The 18729-nt window shown below is 37.4% G+C and overlaps 3 protein-coding genes across 3 annotated transcripts; all 3 read right to left on the bottom strand.

Annotated features, from left to right (window-relative positions):
- Positions 1-730: 730 nt before the first annotated feature.
- LOC103864123 (probable GABA transporter 2) lies at positions 731-7691 on the bottom strand. Its single transcript, XM_009141879.3, has 8 exons — positions 7665-7691; positions 3107-7579; positions 2808-3038; positions 2203-2300; positions 1923-2109; positions 1696-1826; positions 1378-1614; positions 731-1271 (listed from the first exon to the last, which is right to left on the bottom strand). The coding sequence occupies exons 2-8, from the start codon at positions 3189-3191 to the stop codon at positions 882-884; spliced, it is 1359 nt and encodes a 452-aa protein (XP_009140127.1). The 5' UTR covers positions 3192-7579; positions 7665-7691; the 3' UTR covers positions 731-881.
- A 2-nt stretch (positions 7692-7693) lies between these two features.
- LOC103864122 (COP1-interactive protein 1) lies at positions 7694-11476 on the bottom strand. Its single transcript, XM_033289353.1, has one exon. It carries the CDS (start codon positions 11474-11476, stop codon positions 7694-7696), a length of 3783 nt encoding a protein of 1260 aa, XP_033145244.1.
- Positions 11477-13418: 1942 nt separating this feature from the next.
- Positions 13419-18530, bottom strand: LOC117133722. Its single transcript, XM_033290590.1, has 2 exons — positions 18424-18530; positions 13419-18151 (listed from the first exon to the last, which is right to left on the bottom strand). Exon 2 carries the CDS (start codon positions 18149-18151, stop codon positions 16721-16723), a length of 1431 nt encoding a protein of 476 aa, XP_033146481.1. The 5' UTR covers positions 18424-18530; the 3' UTR covers positions 13419-16720.
- Positions 18531-18729: the final 199 nt, after the last annotated feature.

The raw sequence follows: 18729 nt of genomic DNA, 5'->3' as shown, positions 1-18729 counted from the left end.
GACTGAAAAATAAAATTACTTACAATTGATGCATGTTACAAAATTGACGATGCCAATCAAAAATTTAGAATGTTGTGTTCAGATTTTATCATTTACAACATTAAATATTAAAAAAACCTCTTCTCTTTTGATCAACAAAAGATTCAAAATTTGGTAAATAATTAATTTTTGTACTTATAAAATATTAAAATTTTAGAAAAAAATAAAAAAAATTGTGGAAGCCCCTTAGTCAAACCACTAAACTAAGGGTTCATTAATATTTTTACATACGGAGGTCTAGCAAATGCAAATTATACCGATTACGGAAAAAAATGTTACAAGAGATCTTTAACATGGTGCATGATGTATCATCAAACATGAATTTCATAGGACGGTTCGGTGTGGCGCAATCAGACGTGTACTTTCATAAATTGGTAGAATTGTCAAGTGTATAATCGTTAATATAATATTTTTTATCGTTATAATAGTATAATTAACCGGACGTTAAAAAAAATTTCTCTTCCGATATGTCTCTAATGGATTAAGGGGATTAAGGGGGTTTAGACTAATCAACTAAATTCATATTTATATGGTTTATTAATATGTCAATGGTCTCAGTATTACTAGCTTGGGGGTTTGAGAAAGATTAGTCTATTGTTTTTTGGGATATTTATTTCCTCTTAGAGCAGAAGCTAAGTAATTATCACAAACCAAACACACACAAAAATCTCAGAGATTGATTAGTGTTTTCCGTAAGAAAATTTAATATTTTTCAACTAAAAATCACCGCAAACCTCTTTTGGTCAACCACCGGAAAAACTCTTTAAGGACGTTAACCCAAAAAAAAACATGTACACAAAAAGTGCGTCTATGTATCATCAATATGCTCTATGATAAAGCATCTAGTCAACAACTTCACTACTAAACAACTTGAACTTATTAGCATCAAGAACAAGTTTCCTAACAGATGAGAAAGCTCCCATGAGTCCCGCACAAGTGAACACAACCATTATCGTCATGTTTATCCAATACGTGAAGCTCTTTTTCGTAGGCTTGTATGTCATGTTGTACAGAAGCATTGGCAGCACGAAATCGAGTGGGATAAACCCAATCGCTCCTACCACCGCGTTTATATCCCCAAAGAAGGGCAGCATCGCTGCCATGAACCCACAAAACGCCATATATAGCGTTCTTAGAATCAAACGCGGCACCAGGTTGCGTCTCGAGAACATCCCTTTTGTTGTATCCGCCGATTTCTTCTCCATTATCTCATACGCAACTTGAGAATACACCTACCAAAAAACCCTCTAAGCGTAAGCCACTCATCTCACTGCTAGATGTGTTATCTTGCTATCCAAGTAACCTTCAATATGATCACTTGACTATTTTTAAACTTACAAGGCCAATGGCGAAGAGCTGAAGAAGAACAAAGATGACCGCTAGGCCAATGACGACAATAGGAGCCAGAGTCGGTCCTTGGTCAGGCATTAGGTTCTTGAGAATATTAGAGCTTGAATTATTACCAAATACCCAATAACCAGAAATTGCAGCCGAGTAGAACGTGAAAAAGATCACACTATAACACAACAATAGTCCTTTCAACATCTTCCCTGTAGCTGGTGGGGCAAGAGTTGCCTGCATTTGTATATACGAGCAACATAATTAAATCTCAAGCTCACTAATGATATGTTATGATTGTTTTTCACCATATTTCACCTGTATTTCAGGCAAAATTCCATTTCCGAAAATAGCAGCAATGATCGAAATGGATGTGAAGGCACTAAATACTCTCCCTGAGTCCGAAGGCTCTAGTGAATACTCACGTTTAGGAGCGTGTTTAGACAAGCCTTCAGAACCAAAACAAAGATATTTAGTCTCTAACTTTACCCTTAGTTGTCGTTTTTCGCTAAACTAATAATAATAAATAATAAAAATGACCGTACCTAGGTTGATACAAGCGGCAACAACGAGGAAGGTGTAGCCTAAGCTGAGAAGAAGAGAAACACAATTAATGTGTCTAAGAGAGTGAAAACTTGGGAGCTGTGACAGAACAACCATCACGGCTGTCACCATAGCAATGAACTCGTAGAGCTTCAAGGTTCCTTGTGGGAAAAGGCTCGAATACATTATCTGTGTGTCACAAACAAAAATACATTTGATGGAACAATCTGATCCGTACATGTTTTAGTGGCAAGTAAGAAAAATTGTAATTTGTATTTTTACTTCAAGGCATTGGCCTGCGAGTAGAATGGCGCCAATTCCGATTCCAGTGTTGATAGCTGTTTGAATGAATATCACTACATAAAACATCCATCCTGATCCTGCACCACATTACAATAACCGGTTCAAAAACTAAAATTTACCGGTATACCAGAACCAATCAGCTACAATACCCAAAAGAACTCCTATCCAAAACCAAAACCAAGTCGAAATTCCAGCAGACAGAAACAAAATCAAAGAGACTGCACACTGATCTAAACCTATAAAAATATATTTTTCGGGTCAGCTTTAAAAACCAAACCCAATTAGTTTTTTCTCGGAAACTCAAACCAAAAGTTCTTTGGTTCCAAATTGTTAAGAACTCTCTGAACTCAACCAATAAGCTGAGGAAATTAATTCCTACACGAAACCGAGAACCGGTTATTGAGATCCGGTAAGGATCACTTCAATACAACCAAAAGTCAAAATGGAAGCACGTGTGCGATCAGGAAATCTAACAGACGAATAAGGTCAAAGTATCTACACTGAAACTCGATCCACCCTATACGGATTTACCCAAAAATAGCAAAAGAGATTTAATTCTGAAAAAGATTTATTTTGTATTGTACCGAGAACGTCGGCGGCGAGTTCCCGGAATCGGATATGACGGCGGCCGGATTTTTCACAGTGATCAAGAACCTTGGACATGAGGTAGTAAGCGTAGAAAGTGACGAGTCCCATCGTCGTCAGGCACACAAACCCTAACCACCATCCCAACCCCCTGAACGCGTATGGTAACGTCAATATCGTCGGCCCCACGATCGCCGTCGTCAGATGAAATCCGGCGTGCCACCACTCGCCTGAGATTACAAGAATCAATTTGTGGAGAAAAGTTTCCAGGAATCGGATAAGCAGTCCAGTGAATTACCTTTCGATTGGAGGACGAAGAGAGCTCCCGCGTCGTTATCGAGCCGGGAAGAAGGAAAGACTTCGGATCTTGGAGGATCCGCCATTGATGATGGATTTTGGAATTTTTAAAAGAAAGTGATTCTTGGGGGTGAATGATGATAAACAACAACAACAACAACGTAGAAGTGGTAGTGCATTTTAGCTGGTGAGATGGTTTATACTAATTGCTAACACAGGAGACAGGAATATGTATTTCGTTGGTTCTTTTTAAAGATAGAAAACAACCTGTCCGAGTGGGGAAAGAAGTCATAATATGCATTTCCCCCTTTATTCGGGACGTATGTAATAAAAGATTTGTTTCCGTATTGTTATCTCTTTTACTTATTTTGTTTATAATTATTAGGATTCCTTCTTTACTTTTCATATTTTCCACTTTATATTGTTAGTTTATACTTTTGGCTATTGGTCAAGAATTTTAAAAATTTCACAGATAAAGAGTTGAGCTTTTTTAAAGAAATTTAATTTTTATATTTACGTTATTTTTTGTAATCAGATTTGTGTATAATATTAATTTAATTTAATATGCAAAGTCTGTTGTTTGTTTCTGACTAAAAAATAATAATATAACTTTTGGTAACTATATTAAATATGTGAAAAAATGTGAAGTTGCATAACTATACACTTGTGTCATATGCATTTAATAAATTATTTTTAAACTATATTTCTAAAATTTGCAACATATTATATTTTTTTTTAATAGTTACCTAACATAACTAGTCAAGAATATTCGTACAAAAAAAAACCGACTCAGAATCGATCCGAAAATCAAAGTATCATAATATTTTAAATTTTAAATATTTTATGGGTGCATGCACCCAATAAATTTTAAATATTTGACATTTTACATTAGACAAGCACGATGTCAGTAGCCAAGTTGGTAAAGTTGCACCCTTTGATTTCCAAGAACTTGGGTTCAAATCCCACAACCCTATTTTTGAAAACTATTTTGCACCCAGTCAAAAAGAAGTCTAGCTTCGCCCCTGATCATACTCCATTAGATCTGGCCTATATACTCGAACGGTTCTTAAAGTGTTATATCCGAAAACCAATATCAAATCCAATCCAAACCGAACAAATCTTTTGAAAAATGTTTGAAAAAATAATTTTAAATATATTCTGTTAAATATATATATGGGTTGAAATGATTTTATATCAATGTAAACATATTTAAATCATACATATGAACGCATTTGAATAGAGTAATATAATATAAATATCATTTTCAAATATTTTAATATAAATTATATATACTATTATTATTAGGCTCGTGTAAAAACTGTCAAAAAGCAAAAAAAAAAACAGTTTTAATATAATTAATGTTGATTTTAGAAGTAACATGTGGTTATTAAATCGTCCATTACGCAAAGAAATAGAGAATTACGTCTTTTTTACAGCTAATAAGGAGTTACGGTTTTTTAACATTAAAACCAGAATATTATTGCATAAAATAAGGAGTTATATTTCATTTTGAAAGAATAAAACATGAGAATAATTAGTTGGACTAAACATATATCAACCGGTCGTGTTCATAATTTAATAGAATAAACTAGATTTTGACCCGCTCTTCAAAGGGCGGGTATATATATATTTTTTTTTTGAAACATTTAATTTTTATATTTATGTATTAATAATATTTATGTTTTTTAATCATATTTGTGTTTAATCTTAACTTAATTTAATTTAAATTTTGGTACTTGTATTAAATATGTCAAGTTGCATAACTATACACTGTGCTATATGTATTTCTGAAATTATTTTTAAACTTTATTCATGTAACATATTATATTTTTTTAATAGTTACCTAACATAATTAGTCAAAAAATATTCATATAAAAAAACCAATTTTGGAATCGACCGGAAAATCAAGTCTTGTACTCAATTAGACCTGACTATATATCCGAATAATTCTTATAATGTTATATCCGAAAACCAATATTAAATCTAATCCGCCCCAATCCGCTCCGAAGAACGAACAATTTTTTAATGTGAAAAAATAATTTTAATATTTTCTGTTAAATATATATATATATATATATATATATATATATATATATATATATATATATATATATATATATATATATATTGTAAGTATATTAATTTTATACGCTTAGGGAATGTGTATTAATTTCATTTTTAACATTTTAATTTTTTAAACTGTTTTTTAAATTTAATTTAATTATTATGCCAAATTCTTCTGTAATTATTAACCAAGTTTATTCTTTACATCAATCCATATTCTTTTACAATAAAAAAGCGTATTTTTTAGTTTTGAAAACCTATTTTATTATTTTAAAAACTTTTTATTTCTATAAATTGCAAGTTTTCATTTTTTTTTACTTTATTACATCTATACATTTATTGTTTGGATTTTTGATTATATAATTAAAATAATTTTAATTTTACTGGGCTTGCAAAGTGGATTTATATCATTTGCTTCCAATGTAAAATGTATTTTATTAAATGAGCCCGTGAAAAGCTGTTCATCATTTTTTCTTCATAGTTCTTAAATTTATTTGGAAAAACACAAACAATTAAGAATAAATAGGATTTTACACAAACTAACACTATACATAATTTTTTCAATATTCTGCGTTGCTGACTAAGTAGAAAGAAGTCACGACAAATCACCCCCGTCAAAGATCTCTACACTGAGAATAAAATATAATTTTTTTACATAATCTGCATTGGTTAATTAAACAAAACAACTTTAAAATGAAATAAATAAATTATAAGTTCTCATAGATGAGAGTTATGGGTTCTTATTGTCAAAAGAAAAAAGGAAGTTATGGAGGCTCCTAGAATATAGCAAAAAAAGAAGAGACTACGTGAGAGGAAGATATATGTATATTTAGATGTAGTTATAAAAGAGTTGGTTATTTTTTTTAAGTAGGTTTTGAAGGAATATTGTTGGACTGAACCTATATCAATGGGTCACACTGCTGTTTTAATAGAATAGATATCACCAATAGGAACCTTTATTTATCACTTCAGTTTCTTCCCTATTTCTTTATTTTATAACTGTCAACTATTAATCACACCAAAAATATCTGTAAGCAATGATCTAACATATGAGAATTTACAAATTACAGATCTAGATCTTTCTTTAAGTACCAAAACTTGTTTATGCTCAACTGTACCCCTTTCATATGATATAACATTTGTTCTACCAAGTACATAACATTTTGAAATCATAGTTCCACCAAGTACATATCATTTAAAGAGATCATAACTTGGAGATCAAGAAATGATTCATATGATTCAAAGTGATGTGTATTATTATTATTATTATTTTTTTTGAAAGAATGTTAAATTAATTCAAACAAAAAAGCTGTTTTGCACTTTGTGTTATAGTGGTATATAAATTTTTATAAAATCAGGCTTAAGCTTCAGGAGCTATCTTGTTCCAAATCAAAGGGATAAACCACCCGTGTGCACCTTATCACGAATGGAAGAGAGCCTGTTCCAAACGTTCTTGTCCACCATTTTTATTACATATCCTGGTGCCATTGGTCCTTCTCCATGCTTACGTTGATTGCATTCCCTCCATATAACATACAAAGTTGATTAGAGCACATATCTCACAATAAAAAGCTCTGTTTTGTCTCTGTTTTGATCAAGCAGCAGTGGTATAACTTGGTCCCATTGGCAGGTATAGCGCATAGCTAACAGCTTCTGGGTTAAACATTTCCAAACCTCCTCTGAAAATTTGCATACAAAGAAAAGATGAGCTCTTCACTCCATCGGATCATTGCAGAACACACAAAAGCTGGTGTGTTGAGTGTTCCATTGTTGAATCATGTCTCCTGTTGCAAGTCTATTGAGGATTGCAAGCCAAGCTATGTAAGAGTATTTAAGTGTATTAAAAGCAAATCAGATCCCATTGCTCCAATTCACCTTTGCTCGAGGCACTCTTTTCAGTTTCCAAATTTCCTTAGAGCTGAAAGTTGATTTGTATTTATCTCCTCTCTACAACTTAATATCATCACGTTCCACCAGTCCTCTCTCCTTCATGCGCTCTATGTGATCCTCAATCTCATTAAATATCTCCACCCTGTGCCTCCTTCGTCGATGCGTTCTGATGCTTCCAGTCGTATACCCATTATTTTTACAAAGAACAAAAATCAATTGTATTTAACAAATACCAAAGACTCAAAAACACTATACCGACAACATTGATTAATTGTTCTGTACAATCACACCCTCCAAAAATATAATATCAAATTCATTTGCAGGATGCCCATTATTCCCATTTAATCCCACCACCAAACTTTGCCCACGATATAACCCAATTTGACTTTAAAACAACAGCAAAAACAAAATACAGGGGAGATGAATAATGCAATACAATCACACCTAACACAACAGACACAAAAGTAGTTGACCAAAAATATCCTCTCAGCCAGGAGTTTTCCGGAAGTCCAGCTTCTTCCTGAATGACCAAAACACAAAACCTAAGAACCATATAATACATTGTTTGCATTCATGTGAGGTGAGAAAGAAAAACAACAACGTACCATACTGTCTCCGATGATGGCGCTAGCTCTTAGGCTCGCTGCGACGGTCTTTGCCCTCGACCCACAACAGTCTTAGACAAAACCTCTTCAAGATATTCACAGCGACCTCTGTGGTGATCGATCCACACACATAATTGCCTTATTGCTTCTCTTTTCTCTTCTCCAAGTCCAACCAAAGTCTCCTTCATCCTCTCCTTCTCCTTTTCATCTTCCCTTAATTTTTCTCCAAGCTTCTTTATCTCCTCTTCTTTTTTCTCCTTCTCCTTTTCATCCTCTCTTACTTTTTCTCCAAGCTTCTTTATTTCCTCTTCTTTCCTCTCCTTCTCCTTTTCATCTTCTCTTACTTTCTCTCCAAGCTTCTTTATTTCCTCCTCTTTCCTCTCCTTCTCTTTTTCATCTTCTCTTACTTTCTCTCCAAGCTTCTTTATTTCCTCTACTTTCCTCTCCATCTCTTTCTTCATCTTCTCCTTCTCGTGATTCCTCTCTATCACCCAATTCGTAGCAGTCCACAGCAATTTAGAAGCCTCCATTACCGTTTTCTCGTACTTCCCCTGCTTCTCCGTGAATTTTCCCGACATTGACTGAAACCCATCTAGTGTTGTGTTCGCTTTCTCTGCTATCTCTTTCATCATACCTTGATAAGCCTCATGAGTCACCTTGAGGCTTTTCTCAAGCACTGCTTGTTCCTCCAAGTGTTTAGCTTCTTCTCTCCTGAACGCTTCCTCTTTCTCTGTTAGCACCTGTTCGGTTACCCTCAGTTTCTGGTTCGATAAACGTAGCTTAACCTCGATGTTACTGATCTTCTCCATCAGAGTTTCTATCTCTTCTCCTTTCATTTCCAGCTCGTTACGTAAACTCTCCATTGTCTCTTCATGACCTGCGATTGCAGAATCTCTGGATGATACTTCATTACCTGTCTCCTCCAGTAACCTTTGTGCTTCTTTGTGATCCTCTGTTAGCTTATTAAGTGCTTCCTCACGTTCTTTTAACATTTCTTTGATCTGTCTGTGTTCCTCTCCCAAGGTATTGTAAGCAGCTTCTTGCTCTATCAATGCTTTTTTGACATCGATGATCTGATTAGACAAATCTGATTTCTCTTGCTTCTCTCTATCAAGCTCTGATTCGACTTCACTCTTCTTCACCTGCAGAGAATCAAGTTCATGCTGCAGACTGTTGATCTGTGCTGTTAAGGCCACTGTATCAGCAGAGGCTTTGTTTATCTTATCCTGCATTTGAAGGATCTCTTCTGTTTTAGTTCTTAGCTCCTCGTCAAGCTCACTTCTCTGTGTCTGTAGAGTCTCTATCTCAACTTCAAGACCCTTGATTTTCTCAGTTAAACATTTTCTTTCTTCTAGAATATTGTCATGATCTTTGACCTTGCTTGTTATCTCCTCTCTTAGATTTGTAATCTGACTCATATATTCAGAGATCTCCTCGGACTTCTTCTCAAGTTGGATCTCTAGTTCTGCTTTCTGGCTTTCAAGTGAGATCACTTTCTGGCCCAGACCATTGATCTCATCCTCCAAACCCTTAATCTGCATTGAAGCTTCATCGCCTTTGCTCTCCATTAGCTTCTCTAACTCTTCTTTTTGAGCAGACAGTGACTCTAGTCCTGCTCTTAGGCCATCGATCTCAGCTGTCAAACTCTCAACTGTGGACGATGCTTGCTTCTCCTTATCCTCAAGTTTTTGGGTTAAAGCAGAGAGTTCAGTTCCTCTCTCATCCATTGTCTTCTCAAGTTCCGAGATTCTAGCAACCATTTCTCTATTTTGCGCTTCCAGTTTCTCAACTTCAGTGGTCTTGCCTGAAATTTCTGTCTCAAGATCTACTGTACGGGTACGAACTGACTGTAGCTCCAACTCGAGGGTGGCTACTGTTGCATCTAGTTCTTTTATCTGCAACTGTGATTTGCTTTCCTTCTCTGTCAGATTTGAAAGTTCTGCTTCTCTCTCAGCAAGCTTCTCTTTCAGTTTGCTTGACTCAACTGTGAGTTCCTGTAACGTGATCTGTACTCTTTCGAGCTCCCCTGAAGTATCTGAGATTTTAGTGGACATGGATTTGTTTTCTTCCTCTGCAATCTTCAGACTTTCATTCAGATCAGAAACCCTTTGTTCAGATGACTTCAGTTGCGCTTCTAAATCTCTTAGTTGAGTGGATGATTCTCTCTGATGAGTCTCATGGATATCCCTCAAACCGAGAAGTTCCTTGTCTTTCTCAGTGTGGCTCTCTTTTAACTGTCCAGACTCAGACATGAGTTCTTGTATGGTGTTCTGCGCCTGCTTGATCTCATTCGACATATCTGAAATTCGCTGAGATAACAGCTTCTTCTCTTCCTCAGCATTGTTCAGGCTCTGGCTCAAATCTTGAACTCGTTGCTCTGCTGATTCCACCAGAGTTTCTAATTCTTTCACTCGACTTGATGAATCTCTCTTATGTGCCTCGTGTACCTCCACCAAAGCAGAAAGCTCACTCTCTTTTTGTATGTGTATATCTTTCGATTCTGCCAATTCAGCCATTAGTTCTTGTACCTTGTTCTGCGCCTGCTTGAGCTCGTCCGTAGTTTCCACATTTTTCGAGGACATGGACTTCTTTTCTTCCTCTGCAACATTCAGACTCGCACTCAATTCTGAGACCCGCTGTTCCGATGATTTCAGCTGAGCTTCTAACTCACTCGTGCGAGTGGATGATTCTCTCTGATGAGTCTCATGGATGTCCCTCAAACCGAAAATTTCTCTGTCTTTCACACTGTGGCTCTCTTTCAACTGTTCAGACTCAGACATGAGTTCTTTTATGGTGTTCTGCGCCTCTTGAATCTCGTGAGAGATTTCCGAGACTCTCTGGGAGAGCAGTTTCTTCTCTTCCTCTGCATTATTCAGGTTTTGGTTCAAATCTCCAATCATTTTCTCTGATGATTCTACTCGTGCTTCTAACTCTTTCACTTGGCTCGATGATTCTTTCTCATGGGTTTCATGTAACTCCACCAAACTAAAATGTTCACTCTCCTTTTCCTTGTATTTTTCTTTCATCTCTCCCAGTTCGGAAGTGAGTTCTTGTATGGTGTTCTGTGCCTGTTGGATCTCACCTGAAATCTCCAAAACTCGCTTTTCTGATGCTTCTACCTGCTGCTTGAAATTAGCAACTTCATCTTTGAGCTGACCACTTGTTGTTTTCCAGTCTTCTGCAATCTTTTCAGCTTCTTGAAATCTTTGGATACCATTGTCTATCTCAGTTTGCAGTTGATCTCTTTCCTTTTTCACATCTTCTAACGTCTGGCTCAGATCAGTTTCTGTTTTTCCCGCAACATCCAGTTTCTGATGTAGTTCTCTGCTATCACTCAGAGCTGTTGTCTTTTCGCCCTCTAACTTCTCAGTTTCAAGTTTCAAATTTCTGATGATCTCTTCTGATTCTTTTAACTTCACCAAAGCTGCTTCAAGCTCAGAATCTACTGCTTCTTTTTCTTCAACACTCTTTGTCAACTTCTTTTTCAGATCAGCAATTTCAAGATTAGCAGCTTCGGTTTGTCCATCTGTTACAGACTCTACTACATCTTTCTCTACTTTTCCGTTTCTCTTGGTCTTCTTCTTCGAAGAATCGTCAGAATCCGAGTCTGAGCTCGACGATGAAGAGCTTTCTCCTTTCCCGTGTACCTTTTTCTTAATCTCTCCTGTTAGATCATCGTACTTGCGATATAGAGTCTGGTACGCGATGTAGAATTCATTCACTAACTCTGAAACCACTTGTCTTTTAGATTTATCTTCATCTATGTCTCCACTCTCAACCATTCCCAAGATTTTCTTCACCTTTTCATCCATTTCTGCATTAGATGATGAGAATATTTTTAATTTTTACTAAAACAAGAGCTACGGTTTTCATTGGACATGTGAAACAAAAAAAACTTAGTATTGTAGGAAAATTACCAGATTTTGTTCCTTTGAGCATTTCGCCTTTCTCATGATCAAAATGAGGCTCAAAGAAAGACTTCAAGGTCTCTCTAAACCGATGCTTTCTCATATCTTCTTTTCTTCTGGATTTACTAACCAAATATCATTTATCGAGGCAACTCAACAACAAGAGGTTTTGAGAACCCAATATTCTTTCATCTGTGAAACTCCATCAAACACGATCTGTCTTTGGACAAAACACAAGAGAAACATATCAGAAGAAACGTTATGACTAGCAACACTAACTTTTTTTTTGTGCAACAGCAACACTAACTTACGTTCAAAATAAATGGCATTATTGATTATTTAATTAGAAAAAGAGGTACCATCCATTTCACATTCATACTCGTTAATATATAATACTAGTAGTACTATACTACTACTAACTAACACATTACTAAACTAATAATAAATTTGGCTTTCAGATCATAGGTTCGCATCTTGGTTTTCAGCAGAGCGATAATATAATAATAATAGAACACAGACAAGGTATACAGACAATAATGTAATTAGAGGGACCCGCAAAGAACATCGGTAGATCTCATAAGATCCAAAAGCCCTGCATCATTGTGTATTTCTTACCAAGTGATAGTGTTAATAAGATACAAAAAAAAATGTAAATGTAAATGCAAATGAAGAAGAATAAAACAAGTTTGATTTAACTCTAATCCCTTTTACCAGGTCTAAGTTGGTAACGCATGGTATTTGGTGAAACAAGAAATGTCATGTGGAGCCAGCTAAGCAAAAGTTTGGAAAACGCACATACCTCTAGAAACGAGATAGCTATCATATTCAGAAAATGTGAGTTGTTACTTTTTGTTCTTATGTTACTCTAACCAAATGACATAAATAATAGTAATAAAGTTTCAACTAAACCGATCTCGATCCGATCTAATCTAAATTTAGCATAGTAGAGAAAAATTAGTACTGGTAAAAAGGGTAAAAATACAGGGAGGAGTTTCTAGACTCTCTTACCCTTTTATCCCAAAACTTCCTTTGAGCTCGCTCCCCAGAATCGATTCAAAGGAGTTTTGGCCTGTATGGAAAAGAGAAAAAGCTGATCATTGATGGGAAGCTTAATGACAAATATCTACTAACATCTAACACTATTTAATCATCTCTAACAACGGCCTTGATTTTACCTCTTATAAACTCTCTATCACTACTTTATTGAATAAAATCAGATTAACGAATAATGGATGAAGACTGCAAATAATCAGATGTGAAATGATCAAAACCTCAACGTCATCAACAGTTTGAAAAAGAAGAAATCAAGGGAACAATGACAAAAAAGCATCATCATCGACATAGAAAAATATGTTGATGATCAGTTCCATCATTCTACTATATATGTAATCAAAACCTTGAACTAAAATCCAGTGGAAGAATCAAATAAAACAATCGCGGAGAAATCGAAGCTACCAAATCATTTCTAACCTAGTATTCGAAGCTCCGGAGATGAGAAGAAAATATCTCTCTCTCTCTCTGTGGTTCAACGATGACGAAATTACGAAATTGAAAAGCGAAGCGAGGGAGAGAGTTTGAAGCAAAAAAAAAAAGAAAAGTGATTTGGTTTTGGACTTATGTGTGGGGGAGAGGAGAGACCAATTATGAGCAGAGAAATTTTTGTTTTCTTCAATTTTGAGAAGACGAATAAGAGAGAGAGAGAGAGAGAGAATCTTATTTTTTTCTTTTTTTTCTTTTTTTGTTTGGGTGGAAAATGGGTCTTCCACAAAGGCTCTTTTCATTATTGGATTATTACGCTTTCTGCCACTTAAAGGCGATTTCTTTGCTTCTTCAAATTCTCGTCATCGCGGTCAAACTGTCATTTGACTCTTGTACCTATTATTTACGCTTCTGCCACTTCTCTTTTTTTCTTTTTTCTTTCTTTCCAGGGGGCATGCAATTGCAATTGCAATGCATGCATTTATAATGCGGTCATGTTGGATTAGCTCATGATTAACGCCTCACCACAAGCACATTTCCTGCCTTTTTTGTTTGTTGGAGAAACAAATATATTATATGCAATCACTTTAATTTTCAAATCTATAGTATCTATTAATTTAGAGTCATGTTTTTATACAACTTTTAGCAATTGTGTTATATTTCACTCCTTCAAACTTGCTTTTAGCAATTGTGTTGGAGTATTTTTCACTAAAGGTACATTTAATATCTATATTATTAAAGCATTATCATATTGTCTTTTTTACTTTAATTCACCATTTTCTTTACTAACATTGCATGTTTCATTATAGGCAATCAAATAATATTAATAACACATCTATATTGGGTCATTTTTTTCGGATCCAGCCCACATCAGATCTCTCTTGGGTCATTTGGATCGATTAACAAATCAGATCCAATTCTCACATTATTTTTCCTTTGGACCATTGAGTCCAAGTTCAAATAATTTTTTTAACTATTCTTAATTATTATTTTTTCTTAATATAATTTAAGCATTCATAAAAAAATTGATTTTTTTCATTGAAAAGTATAAATCTTTATTACAAGTTGATACACTAAATATGAATCTTTGCTACTGCCAAGTTAACAGTTGTGATTATAGTACTTTAGATTCAATCCAGAGGACCAGTCTACACTTTACTCTTATAAATCTCAATATCAAGCTAAGAAGAAAATGGTTTTCAATTCAATTGGTGACGCGGAAAACAAGTAAACTAGAGATTGATTCAATTTAACAAGAAGCTAGCCTAGGGTATTTCATTGGATGTTGAGCGAGAGCCAAACAATTATTCAAGCGCGGTGCAGTGCTTTCTAGAACTCGGATCACTCAGCTGGAACACCCCACTGTCGTGGTGGTGATCTCTTTGCTGGTCGGTCCCATCATCTAACTGTCGTTGAGATGAGAAACGACTGCAAGCCTTAGAGGTCAGGTCCGATCAGTTCACTTACTACCCTAATATCTACTTTCGCTGATTAAGGATACTAAGCTCATTCAATACATGTCAAGCTACCTCCTAAGCGGTTAGCTAGGCGATAAACTTAGGATCTAACATCAAGTGATCAGATTAATGGAAGCTTTAAGAATAGTATGGATGAAGAATAATCAAGAATAGCTTATCTATGTTTAGCTCATATTTCAACACCCTAAAAACCCTAGGCGAGCTGGATCACTACTCAATCATGATGCAAGCAATCAAACACATAGCTACTGAATGAAATTGCATAATAAATAGAGTAGTAAACAAGGGTTCAGAAGGTCTTCTCTATGAGAGAATGGATTCTTCTCCCTTACAAGTTGCAGATCGCAAAAGCTAATAGTTCTCTTGTAAAAACTAGCGTAAGAAATAAAATAGGATAGATGGCGTCTTTATATGGAGGCGCCAATAGGTAGAAAAGAAATTAGGGCAACAAGGCCTTAATTCCCGAAAATAGAAGCTTCCTTATTTGTCGGGAACAACCTCGGGATCACTCCGTCTGCTTGTTCTGCTAGAGAACAGTCTCGGGACTGTTCGTCTTGAGTGTTCTCCGCAAAATGCTCCAAAAGGACAGCTTCTCTTCAAGCATGCTCTCTTCATTCTTCTACCAACTCCAGACCTGTAAAAGATCAAAAAGGACTAGACCGACTCGGATTATGGACTCGAATCAATACAAAAACACCTATACAATGATGTGAAAAACACCATATATCAATTCCCCCAGACTTAGATCCTTGTTTGTCCTCGAACAAGGCAAGTATCAAGAACAGGAGAAAAGTTTGAAAGTGTGGGAACTCGCTTATTCTCAGCAACCATACTCTTACCACAAATCTCTGAACCATACAAGCAGTAGATTAGAACCACACACACTTACTGGAAACCCCTGATCGCTGTTCACAGATCGGCTCCTTACTCTACATCTTGACCTGAAAAAGCGACACTTTCGAGACCAAACTCCATTTGTTCAATTAGAATTTTCGTGAGCTTCTTGTCATGGGCGCTACTCAGGGTGGACGGTCTAGGTATGGAACAAGCTTTTTAATGGTGGAGTTGAGAGTGTTTAGGGGTTACCGATTTCTTAGAGGATGCAGGATATCGCACAAAATGGCAAAAGAGAACGGATCCATTGATGTCCACAGCCTCTACTCGTTTTCGCTCTCTTTCGAACGGTTGCTTTCTGTTCTGGAACAGTCATCAGACTGCTCTGCTTGCCCCCTTCTATGTTCTCCGAAAATTAGCCTGAACTCCTTCTTGGCTTTCCCAGTGGCTCATGTTCCCTCGAACTCATCTCCTTCTCCATCGTCAAATGCCAAAAACGAAAGGTAATTAATTTTTTTTTTTTTTTTTTTTTTTTTTCAAACGGCATGAAAGTAGAGATGAGGTGACGAAGAAGGAGGTAGCATGTGATTTTGAGAAGGCCACTGGTGGATCTGATTCGCATCATTCTGCTATACTTGCACGATCCATTGGTCATGGAGCAGTTGGTCCCTTGATCTGCTTGTTCTCCTTTCTGATTGAATTTCTGCAGCAGTAACGAGTAAAGGCTGCGTTGATCCTTTCCTCTCCAACCTTTTTGCACATATCTGCACATATAACACTGAGAAACAAATGCCTGAAGTTGGAACGAAGGCTAAGGTACAAGGTGGGAACTAGCTAAAGATGAGCTAGCTACTCAGGAACAGCAAGATGGATAAAAAGGATAAGAAGTCCTGAGTATAGGTCTCGTTTCCCTGATCTAGTACCCATAACAAGAAGAATTAAAGTCCAGATTAGGTTCAGATATAGTGGAGTTGAGTCTACCCAGTGTAACCTGATCGGTGGAGAACTTCTGGAGTGTCAAATGAGATAAGTCAGGGTGTTCCAGGTCCATGTGTGGGTCTTTCATCACTGCTAAGGTCACTGAATAAGAAGGTTAAAGCACGAGGTGGTTAAGAAATCATCACAAAATAAGGTCCTGATTACCACAATAAGTTTGACTGGACTGACTCGATCCTAGGGACTGACTCAATAAAAACATGGAAATCGTACAGAGTTTCTCCCCCAGACTTACTTCACACCATCCCTGGTTGTGAAAATAAATCGGAGAAGGCTAAAACACACCAAACCAAAAACAAATAGCAGGGAAATAAATAGTTCAGATGGATAAAACAAGGGAATAGGAATAGTCCGTTTGGACTCAGTCTGAATCGCCGCTGCTGGAGTGGCCGGCTGTTCTCCGGTTCCTCGGAAGTCTCTCTTCTCTAGCTGAAGTGCCCGCTGGTTCTTTGCCTGGGCGCCTTGTTCCTTGCGTCGTCTGCTCATCCTGACTTCTGATGCAGCCTCCAGTGAGTGCTCTGAGGATCCTCTTCATGAGGCTGTTGTTTTTCTTCTGGGAGTCCACCATCCAACGTCTGTAGGCGTGGTCATCTGTAACATCCGTGAGGTCCTCTAGGTCGTAAGCACCATCAGCAGGTGGAGTTATGTCCTCCACATCATCCCCTGCCGCATTCTCATCTGGAATTGGCGCTCGGGGGTCGACGCACAAGTGTTCTGCGTTTGGCAAGAACACTATGTTATCCAAGGTTGTGAAATCTGTTAACCCTGGAAGAGGGAGCTTGCAGTAGAGAGTGATCCCGTCCTTGTCTGTGAACTTATATGTGCTTTCGTCGCGCAGGATGTGGCACGTGATCAAATAGGCGGTGTCAATGTACTCAAGCTCAGGAACAACCGTGTAGGAATCCAGGTCGATGTTGAAGCGTTTGAACAAGGGTGTGAGAACACTGCCGCAGCGATCTTTCTTGTCTTCCGTTCGGACCATGGAATCCTTGCGCTCAGAGAGCATCGTGATGAGAAGGAATCCAGGGTTTGTTTTCACAGTCTGTATCGGTATGACTCTGTCTCTACGGATCTCATCCTCGAGGCCGGTGTATAGAACCTGCAGCTCTCCGTTTGTGACCTTGGAGGTGTGTTCCTTTGCGAATAGGATGTTCGAGACGATCTTGGCAATGATACGCAGAGTGGGGTTTCGGATTTGTGACTGATAAGCCTTGCGAGAAGTGAACTTCCCTGTCGCAATGAGATCCCAAAAGGCGTTTGCTGGCGCGAACTTTTTGTCAACTGAGACCTCTCTTGGCGTGTCTGCGATCTCGAGTAGTTCGTTTAGATCGTGGAGAGAGATGGAGCAGAACTTGCCGTCAGCCATGAAGGAGAAGTAGCAGTTCTCGTATGTTGGCGCAGTTGGGTTCTGGTAAGTAATCTGAGCTGTTGCGAGCAATTGCCGAACCAAATCTGGATAGAGAACTTGGGCTTGGTAGCAGAGAGGAGCGAGGCCCATGACATCGAGCGTCTCGAACACATCAGACTCGAGACCAAGAGCAGCTAAGGTCTCCGCGTGAGCAAATCGTGTGGGCAGGATCTCTGCTGCGAGAAGCCTGTTGTATCTTGCTGCGGACTCCTTGTCCCACCCCTCACAATTGTAGTCAAGGAGTAGTGGGTCATTGATGTTGATCGGTTGACCCTCAGCCTTGTTCGGCCATGGGTAGGAGGAAGGGACGTTCGCGGAGTGAGAAGGCGTGGCTGCTCCGCGAGAGGCCTTGAGTGCTTTAGGGTTCCTTGTTCTTGGAGGCATCTGCAAAACAAAGTCAATTTCCAAATTAGCCATGCTCAACGGTTGTTCAGAAACGATGGGACATTCCAATCTCTCAATTTTGCCCAAGTCCATCAATTTCTAACAACCTACAACTTCCATCAATTCCCAACACAATCGCAATTACTCAAGAACGCAAAAGATATAGCTACAATCTAAGAAGCAATCGCTAAGCAATAGGTAAGGAGGATTCAAGGAGACACTTCCAAACCGCGTTTTGGATGCGCGAAGGGGAAGGGGATCTGAGCGGTTACCTTGATTGGATTGTTGTTCCTGCAAAACCAAACCGATCTCTAGAGGATCCAAGAGATTAGAGCAAAATCGATGAAGAAGAATATGAAATGAGAGTTTTCGATTTAGGGTTCGTTGAGGTTGGTTTGCGGCTCTAGATATAAGGGGGGTGGTAAAGTTAGTGGACCTTAAATAGGCCATTTCCCTTTTCCTCTTTTTTTTTTTTTTTTGTTCGAGCACTTACCTGGGAACAATCAGTGGAACAAACGCCGGAGTGTTCTGCTGAGAAGTGCTCGATTTTCTTCCTGCAAGTTAGTTTTTTTTTTTAG

The sequence above is a fragment of the Brassica rapa genome, chromosome A04 (assembly GCF_000309985.2).
Source record: "Brassica rapa cultivar Chiifu-401-42 chromosome A04, CAAS_Brap_v3.01, whole genome shotgun sequence".
Lineage (NCBI taxonomy): Eukaryota > Viridiplantae > Streptophyta > Magnoliopsida > Brassicales > Brassicaceae > Brassica > Brassica rapa.
The sequence above is the reverse complement of the archived record's forward strand: the minus strand, read 5'-3'. Positions and strand labels throughout refer to the sequence as shown.

Excerpts from the sequence above, each read along its gene's own strand:
- LOC103864123 (XM_009141879.3), bottom strand. The coding sequence starts at position 3,191 with ATGGCGGATCCTCCAAGATCCGAAGTCTTTCCTTCTTCCCGGCTCGAT. Across the intron at positions 2,110-2,202 it reads TCGCAGGCCAATGCCTTGAA|ATAATGTATTCGAGCCTTTT; the intron begins GTAAAAATACAA and ends TGTGACACACAG. Across the intron at positions 1,827-1,922 it reads TGCCGCTTGTATCAACCTAG|GCTTGTCTAAACACGCTCCT; the intron begins GTACGGTCATTT and ends TTGGTTCTGAAG.
- LOC103864122 (XM_033289353.1), bottom strand. The coding sequence starts at position 11,476 with ATGGATGAAAAGGTGAAGAAAATCTTGGGAATGGTTGAGAGTGGAGAC.
- LOC117133722 (XM_033290590.1), bottom strand. The coding sequence starts at position 18,151 with ATGCCTCCAAGAACAAGGAACCCTAAAGCACTCAAGGCCTCTCGCGGA.